This window comes from Lytechinus variegatus, chromosome 8 (assembly GCF_018143015.1).
Source record: "Lytechinus variegatus isolate NC3 chromosome 8, Lvar_3.0, whole genome shotgun sequence".
Lineage (NCBI taxonomy): Eukaryota > Metazoa > Echinodermata > Echinoidea > Temnopleuroida > Toxopneustidae > Lytechinus > Lytechinus variegatus.
This window is the reverse complement of record NC_054747.1, coordinates 16,147,264-16,162,898: the sequence shown is the minus strand read 5'-3', so window position 1 is coordinate 16,162,898 and position 15,635 is coordinate 16,147,264. Positions and strand designations below refer to the sequence as shown.

The 15,635-nt window shown below is 35.8% G+C and overlaps 1 protein-coding gene across 1 annotated transcript in view; it reads right to left on the bottom strand.

Annotated features, from left to right (window-relative positions):
* LOC121419513 overlaps positions 1 to 15,635 on the bottom strand; it is a 331,043-nt gene that overhangs the window by 40,790 nt on the left and 274,618 nt on the right. The window contains exons 160-163 of the mRNA XM_041613966.1: positions 9,936 to 10,034; positions 3,034 to 3,132; positions 2,379 to 2,477; positions 1,188 to 1,286 (exon numbers count right to left, since the gene is read on the bottom strand). Of these exons, the coding sequence (XP_041469900.1) occupies positions 1,188 to 1,286; positions 2,379 to 2,477; positions 3,034 to 3,132; positions 9,936 to 10,034 (396 nt within the window). The remainder of the gene's footprint in view (positions 1 to 1,187; positions 1,287 to 2,378; positions 2,478 to 3,033; positions 3,133 to 9,935; positions 10,035 to 15,635) is intronic.

Below are 15,635 nucleotides of genomic sequence, written 5' to 3'. Positions count from 1 at the left end.
AGGGATCGAACCCCCAAACTGGTAACCCTGGCTACAGGCCTGCTTCATCAACATAATTCTATTTAAGTAGCAGATCCATCAAATCTTGTGTAGATAAATGGTAGATGCTTATATCTATTTGGATTCCTGTACACACTTGGAGTTTGCTGATCACAGTCAGTTTCGATCTTGGTTCCAGGGCTCCAAATATTGATTGGAATTAGGATGGTAGAAAAATCACCAATTCTTCCAGTTCTTTGACTCAATTGCGCATTTAATCAACAAATAATCATTTATTGATCAACATGAATATGGAAATATTGCACAACTATCATTTAATATAGTGCACTACTATGAGATAAAAATAACAAATGACACGTGAGTTGCCTAATATGTTTGGACAAGATAATGGCAATAAATCCAATTACTTAAATTCAGTTAACAATTAGTGACTTGGCAAGAAGGAAAGGATCCCTACATGTACGTCTCTCACCAAGCTAAGTACATTGACAAAAAAGCACCTGACAAAATTATTCAACAACAGATCTCTCTCCTTAGCCTCTTGATATAATATGAAATGACACCAATTTCCTCAATTTGCAAAAGTTCAGATCCAGCCCACACACGATTTTAAGAATACTGTCTGCAACCTTAACAGTAAAATGTAACACTACTTAAAGTCACGTGTCTAAAGGAATAACAAGGCATGTCAAAAAATAAGAGCCATGCCTTGCCTGCAGTGGACCCACCAGTTGCGTTTTATTTCTCATAATTATTTCATCATGAAAAGACGCAAAATGCCTTTACCATGGAATTCCTGCTAAAAGATGACACACAGACTTTTTGCAAACACCACTTTTATGTTGGATAATAGAGGATAATAATTTTTTGGGGTCACCTCCAAGCATTTAAGAGGAGATATAAAGAATCTGAAATATGGATGTACCATTACATATTCGAAATCTGCTTACAATCAAATGCTATAAACTCAAATCTGGAGGCAAAACGATTGATATCGATGCAACAGAGAATATAACAATAAGCATAAAACTATTGAATGATACCATAGTAGCTTTAAATCATTTGTACTAAGAATAAATATTAATTAGCATGGAATCATTTAGGGATACCATAAATAGCAGTATGATAAAATGTAGAATAAATAAATGAAATAACAATTAGCACTTAACTATTTAAGGATACCATACCTGAAACTTCACAAGATGGTCCTGTATATCCATCAGGGCAGATGCACACTCCGCTATTGCAGAATCCTCCATTGATACAGCTAGGGATACATTCAACAGCTATATGGAGGGACAAAAGACAGATTCAAATCAATTACATTCAATGTTGTCTAATATTTATGCTAATAGTGGTCATGCAACTTTTTTTGTGCTTCATTTTTTTTAGTTTATTTGTTCTTGGGTAATTTCTGTACTTTTTCTTCTTCTAAAAAGAATATACATATAAGGCCCTTTTCCAGACTGACAGAATTACCCAGCTCTGTAATGGTTACTACTTTAATCATCAAGTTCCAGTCTTTAATTAGTTTATGACCATTCTACATATTTTGTTATCAATGAAGATATTGAATTCATTTACAGTCAATATTCCTACCCTTTATTCATTTATATTTTCATCAGGTAATCAGCTACATGTATTCGTAATTATACATAATACAAGATATGCTGATTTTTGTTTTCATAAATTAACTTATCACTAGCCATATACAGGGAATTGCCACCATTCCATTTCTGCATGAATAATACCACCAATGAAAACCAATCCAAAATAGTGACATCTGAATGATGTCATAAATTACTGTTAACTGTCTGCACACTGAATTTTGTGGGGATAATAATGAGTGTTGCCATATTATCTTCTTTAAAATTCAAGATTTCCATATTGCACCATTGATACTTATAATTATTATCATCATTATATATTAATACATTGAATTTAAATAACTATTGCCTTTTATCAACTTTTCACTTTGAAGTTAGGGATGAAAACTAGTCATTACGATTGTTGAATTTAATTGTACGAATGTGCAAGATTGCAACATCAGCACGCAAAGGGTTCAGTATTATCTACCAAAATGTTGGCTCATACATACATCTGGAGGAGAATTTCAAAAAAAAATAGTCAGTGGTTTTCCTCGACTATTGTTATAAGCTACTAAAATCCTTGCATCTGATTGGCACAGAATTAATCAGTCAGTGAAAATCACTGACAAGATGCTTCATGCATCACTCCCCCAGTAGCCGATGGGGAGGCGTGGATCTAGCTGAATTAGACACAATAGTTCTAAGAGGCTGACTTTGGTACAAAAACAATATGGCCCATGAAATGGCGATGCATTCAACCCGACTAGATCCAACACTGGGTGAACTTACGTCTGATCTCGCAGAATTCACCAAGGTATCCAGCCAAGCAGTAACATGTTCCATTGATGCAAGTTCCTCCATGCTGACAAAGCTCTGGGCAATCACGCTCTAAAAAATGAATTAATAATAATCATTACAATTACAATTGTATTAATAATGATGATGATAAAAAAAGAATAATAATGAAAATCCTTAATTTATTGTTCGAAATGAAATCTGAAAATAGAAATACTCTAAATATTCTTTTTGCCCAAATGTTCGTGGGCCTGGCAGCAACTGTACAGCATCAGATCGACGTAGCACTATCCCTTCAATCGTTGAATGCCAAACTGAGAACTGCAACTCCCCATCTTTTAACATATTTTGGTCTGATGCGGCCGGGGTCTTGAACTCCCAACCTCACAATGGTTCATCATCATAATAATAACAGCAACATTTACACAGTGCTTAAAACATTGTTTGTAACAATGCATACCATTACAGGGGAATAAGCACAGTAACCCTGATCAGGTGCTGGAGCACTTTGGGAATTCTTTCCTACTGCATTACACCTGGGTTGAGAGCGGCAAATGTACATAAATGACTTGCCAGAGGATGTGAATGCTGTGGTGAGATCTGATCTTTCATTCAAGTAAAGAAGAAGAGGGAAACAAAGTACACTTACTTCTAAACTGGCAGGCTAATCCCTCAAATCCTGGCTGACACAAGCAGATTCCATTCATACAACGGGCATTGTTCTGGCATGGTACACGACACTGACGTTCTTTAAAAAAAATAAATGTATATGTACACAAAATAAAGGCCAAGATTCACAAGAGGTTCAAACTGGAAGGGGATAACAAAATCATCAATTACAAAATTTATGGTTTGTAATGACAGTTTCAGGTGAGGGCGCAAGGAGCGCTCGCCCCTCTACATTTCCAGATTTGTCCTTTGAACATACATGAACATAGACAGCTAAATCTAAGGGAAAGGAAAATTGTCATCTGCAACCTCTCTACATTCAAACTTGCTGTAATCCCAGATCAACCACTGACACTTCTAGATATCAAGTCTCTTGTTATCCTTGAGGATCACTATATATGAACCAGACTCTGCAATTACCCATTAGGGTTTATATTCTTAAGCCCATATTCTGAAGTCACGTTTAATTTTAAACTCTGGCATTTTTAAGTTGTGGTTTAACTATGGAGAGCCAATTGGGGCACAAATCCCTAACAGTAAACATTCAATTTATTAACTCATATGACATCCAAATTGTTTATATGGTCTGGGAATGATAACTGAAGTATTTTTCTTTGTTAGGAATGCAAAATGAAATAAAATAGTAAACATAAGAAACACACGATATAAACAGAATTTCTAAATTTTTGGCTCCCATAATTTTACCGCAATTAGACTGTGGTCTAAGTTAAACCTCAGGCTGACTTCAGAATACGGGCCTTATTAGGGTTACAAGTCCTCAACATGTGAACATCACTATTATGACTTGGAATCGATCCTACGTTGAAATCACAACTAACAAATTAGACTCACTAATAAAATTGAGTTTGATGGACACTTTTCATTGAAGCACATCAATGAATCAGCAGACTTTGTTTTTAGATCTTGTCTAGCAGTGGTGCTCTCCTAGGACCCACTTAAATCATCACATACTAACACTAACGACTTAATGGCTAGCTGATGCTCCGGTAATGACGCTACATTTTTAAGACATTAAAAATCATGAACATGACAAGACTGCTGCATGATGCATCTGAACAATTAGGGACTGTTACATGTCAACAAGTTATTTATCATATATGGCTAATCAACAAGTATATTTTCCTTCTTTTTAATCATTTGTGATTGTAAATTTGTTGCCTCTATGATTTACAAACTATCAGCATTTCCTTCAAGCTGCTCTGTTTATGAGGAATACTTTAATTAATGCCATAGTCACGTCATAGAAACCGACTCAAGACCAACCAAATTGATTACTTTATTTCAAATGACATACTATTGGTCAGTTTGGTGTCAGTTTTGCCGGTGTGATGTAGCATTAGTATTAAGTAGGAATCCAGTTCAGTATATTTCCCTCTAATCAATCCATTTCAATATGGACAAATTTCAAAAAAGAGAAATGTGGCCAATAAAGACTTCAATATTTATTTCATTTCCATTTATGCTCTATATTATACTGTTTTTTTTTTTTACGAAGTAAGAATGCCCTCCTGTAAAATTGTACTCGATTTGTATTGTTTTATATTACTTTGTATTATGTTTTGAATGGAAATGAAATAAAAGAATTGAATTGAATTGAAGCTACCTAAAGAGAAATTCAGATTGGACATCAATATTTTTTGGACTTTTTACCAAATGGAGATATGTCTATCAAGGTCAATTTCACTCTACTCAACACTTAATACTATCACCAATTAAAAACACAAGAAAGTAATCTTAAAGGCTATTTGAAAAATAAATATTGCCAGATAATTTACAATAACTGCTTATTTTTAAGTATACATACTTCATAACTTCACAAAATTATCAGCAAAGACAGAAATATGTGAACACAGACTTCAAGAAAGCAAATGGTCTACAATAGCTGACATGACGAGGGCTTAATAAGAAGTTGATAGATGTAATAACTTGAGTATTACATGAGTCATTCCTTAATGCCAAAACATATGCTATCACGACATGCCCTGGGATTGATTTATGTCAGACAGGCAGTTTACAAACATTTCCAAGTGTTTTTTTTTCTTCACTTTTTGGTAGAGAAATATAATGTTGTGGTAATTTGAAATGTATGCTAAACAAGTGGAATACCTCTGGCTGTCTCACCTGCATCACGCGTTTCAATATAGCAGCAGTGCTGACTTTGAATACTACTCTAACTCGCACAAGATGTTCAGTGATACATGGTTACTCTTATGTCCACTTTTTATAACCTAGACCAATAAACTTACAGAGATATGATGGTTATTCAACAAAAAACCCCAACATGGCCTAAGTTCATTGACCTTGATCATGTGACCTGAAACTCGAACAGGATGTTCAGTGATACTTGATTACTCTTATGTACAAGTTTCATGAATCAGATCCATAAACTTTCAAAGTTATGATGGTAATTCAACAGATACACCCAATTCGGCCAAAGTTCCTTGACCTTTGACCTTGGTCATGTGACCTGAAACGCGCACAGGATGTTCAGTGATACTTGATTACTCTAATGTCCAAGTTTAATGAACTAGACCAATAAACTTTCAAAGTTATGATGGTAATTCAACAGATACCCCCGATTCGGCATAAGTTCATTGACCCTAAATGACCTTTGACCTTAATCATGAGACCTGAAACTTGCACAAAATTTTCAGTAATGCTTGATTACTATTGTGTCCAAGTTTCATGAATCAGATCCATAAACTTTCAAAGTTATGATGGGAATTCAACAGATATCACCAATTCGGCCAAAGTTCATTGACCCTAAATGACCTTTCACCTTGGTCATGTGACGTGAAACTCATGTAGGATGTTTTGTGATACTTGATTAACCTAATGTCCAAGTTTCATGAACTAGGTCCATATATTTTCTAAGTTATGATGACATTTCAAAAACTTAACCTCAGGTTAAGATTTCGATGTTGACTCCTCCAACATGGTCTAAGTTCATTGACCCTAAATGACCTTTGACCTTGGTCATGTGACATGAAACTCTCATAGGATGTTCAGTAATACTTGATTAACCTTATGGCCAAGTTTTATTAACTAGGTCCATATACTTTCTAAGTTATGACGTCATTTCAAAAACTTAACCTCAGGTTAAGATTTGATGTTGACGCAGCCGCCGCAGTCGCCGCCGTAGGAAAAGCGGCGCCTATAGTCTCACTTTGCTTCGCAGGTGAGACAAAAATGACTGCCTTGTGTTTTTTATTTGCATAAAAGCTAAGCGGCTGAAAACTTAAATTCTTTTATATACTTAGACTTTAAGCAGAAACCACTTGGTTTGAATAGGTGATGGATTGATATACTTTGATGAAACTGATACATGAAATGCACCACGATTCATTTCCTCACATATTATTCAAACATATCTTCTAAAAAGAGAAGTGCTGTAGCTAAAGTCACGAATAATAAAATTGAAGAACTAGACATCATGTGTTCCAAATCACTTTCACAATCAAAGCATTCTATTTTATATTTCAAAATGGAAACTTTTAAATATCACTTGGTAATTCAGTCTTCTAAATGGGAGATAACTCAATCATTCTATGCACCTGTAAGCATTTTTTTAACCCACTGTCAATTTTTAGCATGTTCATTAAACTGATGTTGATTTAATAGACAATAAACAAGATTGCACAAGCATCCCAAACAAAATCTAAAGGGCAAACGTGATCACAAATGTATGTTGCCTAGTAAAGCACAAATTATTTTGTCAAACCACAAAATATAGGCCTACTGATTGGCGATTTGCACTTGAAACTGTAACTTAGAAAAAAAAAGATTTTCAAATCAAACCTACAATCATGTCCAAGGTTTAGTTCTCAAAACCTTCCTTGGAGCAATATTCCCATGTCAAAACATCTTCTTTCAATATTACTGTAATCTTCAACAGCTGGTTTGAGGGAATGCAAGACAGCATCATGATCTATCACTGAGTGAATGGAGTAGGTCTGTGTGTGGAAGGGGGGGGGGGTTAGACCATTTACTTTAATAAACCATTGTATTATATTTTTCTTTGTTACAATTTTCATGAGATTTCCTTGAATTTATGATATTCCATACAGTATCTAAAATATTGACAATTCTGGTGATTTATCTTAGCTCACTAAATTTGCTCACTTGCATTTGTTTTTCAAAATTGTGCATTGTATCCAAAACTAAGCCCCTGTCATACTTTTACTTCATCATTCTTCTGGGGAAAATAATATAAAGATGGTGTATTGATGTACCACATGTTTACAAGGGAAGAGTTTCACACAAAGAGCTCTGACATTCACACTAAAAAATATCAAACTGAAAATAAATATGTTACTATCTTTTAAGACTACATTTTGATTCCAATCTTAAACATCCATTTTACCCCCCATCCTCATTCTCTCTGCTGTCCCTTAAAGATATTTCCTTCCCCATTCACTTTCCTAATTTCTGATTCTTCTCCTCCTTCTCATTCTTCTTCTCCCTCTTCTTCTTCTTCATTTAATCATCTTCTTCCTCCTCCTCTTTGCCTTTCTACTCTTCTTCACCATCATCATCTTCTTCCTCCTCTTCTTCTTCATAATCTTCTTTGCATTGACGCCCAACTGCGACAATGCATTGTCTTCAACCTCTTCTTCTTCTACTCTTTTTCATCTAATTCTTCTATGTCATCATCATTTTCTTCTTCCTCCATCTCTTGTTCCTCTTCTTCATCATCATCTTCTTTTTCCTCCTCTTCTTCTTATTCCTCCTCCTCTTCTTATTATTATTATTCTTTTTCTTCTTCTTCCTCCTCCTTTTCTTCTTCCTCTTCTTCTTCTTCATTTTCTTCATCATCATCATCTTCTATTTCCTCCTCCTCTTCTTCCTCTTCATCTTCTTCTTCTCTTTTTCTTCTTCTTCTTCTTTGTCATCATTTTCTTCTTCCTCCTTTTCTTCTTCCTCTTCTTCTTCATCATCATCTTCTTCTTCCTCCTCTTCTTCCTATTCCTCCTCCTCTTCTTATTATTATCATTCTTCTTTTTCTTCTTCTTCCTCCTCCTTTTCTTCTTCCTCTTCTTCTTAATTTTCTTCATCATAATCATCATCTTCTATTTCCTCCTCCTCTTCTTCTTCCTCATCATCTTCTTCTTTTACTTCTATCTTCTTCCCTTTCCCGTAATCTTCCAGATTCCTTCACACTTGCACCTGCTCCCTCCCTCTTCTTCATAATACTCCCCTATTCCTCATCTAAACTCAGACTTTTATATTTCTTATGACATGGTCCACCCACATTGGCTCGATGTTGTCCAAGACACAGGAAATTGATCCTAACACCACATCTGGTAAGGTTCCAAAGAATGTTTCTATTCCATTTTAAAGGCAAAGTTGGCAAGTCAGGGAAAAATTTTGCAATGTGGATCATTCTTCTACTAATTCTTTTTCATTTCTGCCCTTATTCTTATTATTTCCCCCTTCTCCTTCATATCTTTCTTCCCTTTTTTGCCCTTCTTCTCTCCCTTTTCTTCCTATCCTTTTTTCTTCTTCTCCTTCTTCTTCTGCTTCTTCTCCTCCTTCTCCCTTCTTCTTCATGTCACATTCATGTATATATTCCTGACAAATACTGACATACAAAAATGTAAAAAGTATATCCCATTAGAGTTTACACATCAACTCCATAAAGTCAGACAGTTATCACCTGGTACCAAAAAAAAACATACTGGTCCAATAAATTTTTAATAAAAGAAACAGTTGTTTTTATATAAGAAACATACATAAGTTCAGGTACTTGTTTCTAAGAACAAAGTCAATAGCTGAAGAATGGCCTACAAGATAATATGCTAATAGGCTACTACATTTACTGATAATGATAGGATACAACATTTATATGGCGCTTAATACAGTGTTTCTAGGAGAGCTCTGCGTACTATTTCCTTGCTTGCACCCATTCACACAAAACAATGACTCTCCAAAGCATTGTATACTGTATTGAACCTTGGTAGCTCACATTCAAAGCACACAATCAATACATGAATTCACATCTTCTATCCTGCACTCATACTATGCATGAGGCCTAACCAATCAGCATTCAGCAAAAAGCACTCAGAACACACAAGCCAATACCCGAGGTGTAAAGGGCAAAACTTTTCTGCTGTTTTAACCAATCAGAATAAAGCAGAGTGTGTGTGGACACACACAGCTGCATGATATGCAGAGTACGACGGTCACTTACGATTCACACAAATAATTAACATTAGTGTACATGTATATGGGTGAAGAATATTACTGTGATATATACGTACATTAGGAGTAATATCCTCAGTATTACATCGGAATTTCCTGATAGTAGAACAGTGTTTTCCTTTTTTTTTCATAAACAATACTGATATTTTTTTTCTCAACATGCCTCCCGCAATACAATATTAGTTATTTTCAATAAACACCTAGTTCATTTGTAAAGTCCTACTGATATAATAGTGGTTGCTTGGTCTTTTCCTCCCTTTTTTGGACCACAATCACATGCACACACACACACACACACTCTCTCTCTCTCTCTATTTCTATCTAGCTCTTCCTTCATTATCTATACTTCTATCCAGGGATAGTGACTCACGATTGCCTGCTTGCTCTATCTATCTATCAATCTTTCTATCTACATAATATTTATCAATCTATCTACCTGTTTATCAATCTTATCTATCAATTAATCTACCTGTTTATCACTCTATAAATCTATTTAATTATCTTCCTACCAATACAACTCTTTTTTTCCTTCCCCTTCTCTCTCTCCTTCTCTTACAATCTATCCCTCTCCTCTCTCACTGTTTTCCTCACCATTTCCTTGCTCTCCTCACTGACCCCAGCCCATTTCCCCCACCACCCACCCACTCCCCCTTGACTCACCCAGTCTCAGCTGACAGAACACACCACCGATACCGGCAGGGCATATGCAGAGCCCCCTGTCACAGGTCCCTCCGTTCAGGCAGCCAGGCTGGCACGTATCTGGGAAGGGAGGAAAACAATTCATATCCTGAATTAGCAACCATTCAAAGTGACTCCACTTGAACTCTGCTCTGGTGGGAACGACTCCTCGTACTTTCTAATCTGTGCAACCATGAGGTATACCGGTACAAGCGGTAGAAAGATGTGTCATTATGTCTTGCACCTTTCTGTACAAAACATTTGGAAATAGGCATACTAGATTTTCTTGACATTTTACTTGAACTCTGCTCTGGTGGGAGCAACTTCCCCTACTTTCCATTCTGTGCAAAATGAGAGATACCGGGCGCGAGAGGTAGAAAGATGTGACATCATTTTTCACGTCTGTCTTAAACATTTAGAGGACAAACGAGTCTACAGAATGCATACTGGTTTATCTAAATATTCTTTTTTAACTCTGCTCTGGTTGGATCAACTTCTCCTACTTTCCATTCTGTGCAAACGTGAGGAGAGATACCGGCGGCGCAAAGGTAGAAGATGTGACATCATTTCTCACTTCTGTCTTAAACATTTAGAGGGAGACAAACAAGTCTACTAAAGGCATACTGGTTTATCTTAATATTTTTTTCCTGAACTCTGCTCGGGTGGGATCAACTTCTACTTTCCATTTATGCAAACAAGAGGAGAGATACCAGCACAAGAGGTAGAAAGATGTGTCATCGTCTCTCATGTATGTCTTAAACATTTGGTGGAGGACAAAGTAGTCTACAGAAGGCATACTAGTTTTTCTTAATATTCTTCTTGAACTCTGCTCTGATGGGAACAACTTTTCTTACTCTCCATTTTTTGCAAACGTGAGGAGGGATACCAGTGCAAGAGGGAAAAAGATGTGTCTTAAAAATTTGGAGGATGAACAATTCTACAGAAGGCATACAATTTTTCTTGATAATATATTGAACTCTGCTCTGGTGAGAGAAACTCCTATGCTTTAAATCTGTGCAACCATGAAGAGAGATACCAGTGCAAGAGGTAGAAAGATATGCCATTATGTCTTTCATTGTTCCATACAAAACATTTGGATAAACACCCACAGAAGGCATATCAGTTTTTCTTGACATATTTCTTGAATTCTGCTCCTCCATCAAAAACTTCCACAGCTTTCCATTTTTGAAATCGTGAGGAGGATAAAGGTACAATAAAACAATAGCTGGTTAAGATACAAACCTGCAAAAACCCCAAACTTGATTTCTAGCATTCTGATCAAGAAGTACGAAAGTATTCATGATGTTGTACCTCTCAACTGCATCATGAGACAACCACATACGGGATTTTCATTTCATAAGCAATTCGTTTCAGAATCTGATAACCCCGTTTTCGACCCAACCTCAGATAGCATGTTAAATACATTGGAAGAACTCTTAAAACACTTTCCACTGGTCAGCAAAAGTTTTTAGTGAAAATAGAAGAAATCTCTGTGCTTGGAAAAAATACTCCTGTTGCTACTACACTGCTTGATCTAAAAGTGAGATACCGTATAATTGGCTGTGCTTCATTGACACTTTAATGATTTATGCAAGAATGGTTTCACCAAGACGACCAAAGTATCATTGAATTAAATGGTATACATAAAGGTGAGTAATGCAAATTTCTGAATACAGTAATATGTTGGTAGTTGATTTTGAGAAAATATATTTGGTTAACTATGAATTTAGTAAAATCAGTATACCCAATCAACCAATATAGCACTGAATATTTTAACTCCAGCAATAGTGATTTACATAAACTTTTGTACTGTCATGTTATTATCCCAATTATCCTTGTATCAAGTAAACTAGTAAAGTATTTAGAATTCTGGATATCATTCATATCAAGTTTGGAGGTGACGCGGTCAAGTGGTCTAAGGCGCCTGGCTATACATGCCCTTTTACCCTCCATTCAAATAAATGAAAATACTTTCAAGATGCATTCATGGTAACTAGGTGTGCACTTGTTTTTATGTTTATCTTTCACTTTAATACATATTCCTTAAGGGGTGGGTATCTCCAGAAAAAGTTTGGTATTTCAAACCAAGAATGGAATACTGGGAAAAAGTTGTAAGTACTGGGAAGTACTTAAGATATACCTGACAGGAAGGTACAGGTAAATGCTAGAATTTCAAACTCTTTCCCCCATTTCCTCAAAAATTATTGCGGTAGTATTTACTGCCAGTATTTCTCACTCCGGCAACCCCTAGCCCAACAAGTACACGGGGGGGTGGGGGATTTCATAAACCGTTCGTAAGTGAACTTGAATTTTATAATCCCCAAAACAATTAAAGCATAGAAACCATACATCAAAGAAGTATAATGAAATACAATAGTTTACAGAATAAGAACCAGAAAATATCATGAATGCTAGTCGGGTCTGGTATATTTATACGCTTAAATACAAAATATTTGTCTTGTTGAGAAAAAGATTAATGAATTATTAGAGTGACTTTAAGAATAACTGGTGATCCTTTCTTTGAGGTAAATGATATTCACCATCAAATTTTCACTGGTGATTATTTAGCGCATAAGAAAGGTTCACCAGTCGTTCTTAAAGTCGCCCTGAACTTACGAACAGTTTTATGAAACACCCACCAGGAATAGCATGATTAACAAGTCAGGATTATGGAGTCATCATTGTCTGGAATCCAGGATTAGTATATTAACACATAGCTAATGATAGAACACTCAGCTTGAAAAAAAATCAAATTTATGACTGAAAATACATATTATCACTTAATAATCATCATGTTGCTTTTCTTTTTCATTTGACTGCTTACAGCTATTTGTGATGTTTCTCATTCATGTTCTGTATATTTGTAACGATAAAGTACAAACCCAATTTCTGTGTAATGTTCACAGAGATCAAATAATAAATTTCATAAATGTATCTCTCATATTCTGTATATTAGCTCGTTAACATATCATGATATGCCTCAAAAGAAAAATAGCTAAAAAATAAATATTATTTTTACAAAAAAAAAATAAGGACAACATGCTATCCAAACAATTAATTTCAGGAAACTCACGGAATGACAGCAAACTTTGACTTGTGTTTATATAAACTTGTTGAAGAGACAATTTGTGCATCATTGCTTTTCAGAAATCATGAACATAGAATTATCACAAGATGTTTCATAATTCATACCACCTACATGTATCTATAGTAAGAATGGAAAAAAATATACTTTCAGACTCCTTGCTGAGTAAGTAGGGCGAGAACAACATAATCAGTACATTGGGTTAGATGGGTTCATAGAGAGTAATTTGGAAAATATCTGCACGCACGTGAATAGAATTTCAGGCTTAAAGGACAAATCTACTGTACCCACAAAATGATTTAATCTATTTATATTTTCTATTTTTACACCTTGCAGAGGAATTTATACCTTTACTTACTTTGTCATTTAGTCGTATGGTCTGATTTACACTTCACCTACTTATTATTTTGCTGTTTTATCAAATGAAAATTTGATTCATAAACAGTTCATTAAATGATATATACAAATACCCCTTTCATAAACCCAATTACTATGAATTAGGCAGCTAATAGCAGCATAATTTGGTCGTAAAATTGGAGGAGGACAAGAGTTATCCGCATTACTCTGATGCTGCTATTATCCGCATTATAGCAGCATCGGGACAAGATTTTGAGTTTATGAACGCATTTCCAAATAATGCGGATAATTGCCATGGTGCGGTCACAAGGTCACCCTTTTCCAACGCAACCGCATCGGAGGGGGCGTGTCCAGTTGTCATGGCGATTATCCGCCTTTTTCAGGACGGGCGCTCGTAAAAATAATGCGGCTTATTTTCGGAGTTTATGAACGCAATTTTTATTGAATTATCCGCATTACTCTTAGGCGGCTAATTGGAGGATAGGTTTATGAAAAGGGTATAAGTAGTACTGGTAGGGGTATTTTGTATTGGTATAATGCCAATTTTTGTCCGATTTCCAACTTGTATATTATAATTTGGTCTACCATCAGTTCATCCACTATCAACATGGTCTAACTGCCATTTTGTCTAATAAACCAGTTGGTAAAATAGCCATTTAGTACCAAGTGGTTATTAGATGAAATTGTCATTGATGAACTGGTGATTAGACAAAGTGATAAATGGTTGTTGGGCGAAAATGGTTCTTAGACAAAATATTGAAATAGAGAAAATGGTGTCAGACTAAATGAAGATAGACCATGCAATGAGTGGACAAGTTGGCAATTTACCAAGTGGTGTTAGACCAGGCGGATATAAGAAGAAAATATGTATAGCCAAACTGGAAATCATGAACAATATATATTTTTCAAGTTATTGCGCGGAAACCAAGTGGGGGACGGAAGGACTGACAGGGGCAACGCTTAATGCCACCTCCGGACCTCATCTGCGGGCATAAAAATATTATGAATTGGCAAAATGCCAATTTGATCATATGAAAACTACACAAATTGGTTGTAGAGGAACTTGGACTTAACCATGTGGGAAGAAACGGAAAGCAGACAAATTGGGTGTAGAGTAAGTGGTAATTCATTATTTGAAAAGCTTTTGAAAACAATTTGAACCTGATGGGTAGTAAAGGAGACAGGAGTAATATGATTATCCATCAGACTAGACCACAAGCTGAGAGAAATCAGAAGTAATGGTCTTCGGAATTTAGCCACAGCACGTTTGTCTGTGGTCAGACAGCCAGACCTTACTCAATTCAGATGTCTGATTTCCTCCTGCCCCCTCTTTACTTTTCTATTCATGTTCATGATTTCATGAAGTTAATGTATCAGTCTATGCACCCCCTCCCCCTCTACCTACAACGTCCCTCTTTGCCTTTATTGCACCCCCCTCCCTGACAATTGCTACCTCCGAAATCTGAATAGGTCTACCCTGATCACTTTTGAGTCCCCTTTTAAATTTAGTCTCTCTCTTTCTCTTGACCTTCAACTTTCCTTCTATGTCCTTGTATATCCTGCGACCAAAGTCAGTATCTTCTCAATACAAACGTGTCTACCCTTCCTAAATTGTTCTTGTCTAACCCTCTTTTTCTCCTCTCTAAATTTGTATTTTGTACTCTTTCCTCCTCACCTGTATTCATTTTCCTAACAGTGTATTCCAAGAGCATCCATATCAATATGTATACAGAATATCTCAACCACAGGTAATGCTATTTTGCAAAGTTTGCTCCAAAAACACCGCCAATAAATTATCCCTCTCCCTCTCACCCCCCCCCCCCTTCATTCACAAATAGAATGATAACTTTTCAAACATTTTTCATCCCTTAACTGTCTCTGTATTCGCTTGTGTACAAGACCTGCCAACCTTCTGCAAAAACCAAAAAGAATTCTTAGAACGAAAAAAAGTATTTTATGACCAAAAAAAGAGAGTATACTTTAAACATTTTTCTTTAACGTAACAATCACCAGCCTGTTGTAGTGAGATCGGTGAAAAAACATGTGAAATGACTCTACTTGAAAACTTGATAATTCACCCTTATAAACATGTTTAGGCAAGAATTTATTTGTTCTTGTCATATGCGACAAGTTACTGGCCCAACAGTGATTTTTACCAGTCTGGGACCATCGGACCGGGCAAGTGATGTGCGCTGTGTATAATACATACTCCATGATTGGATTTTTTTTAAAGTAACAAA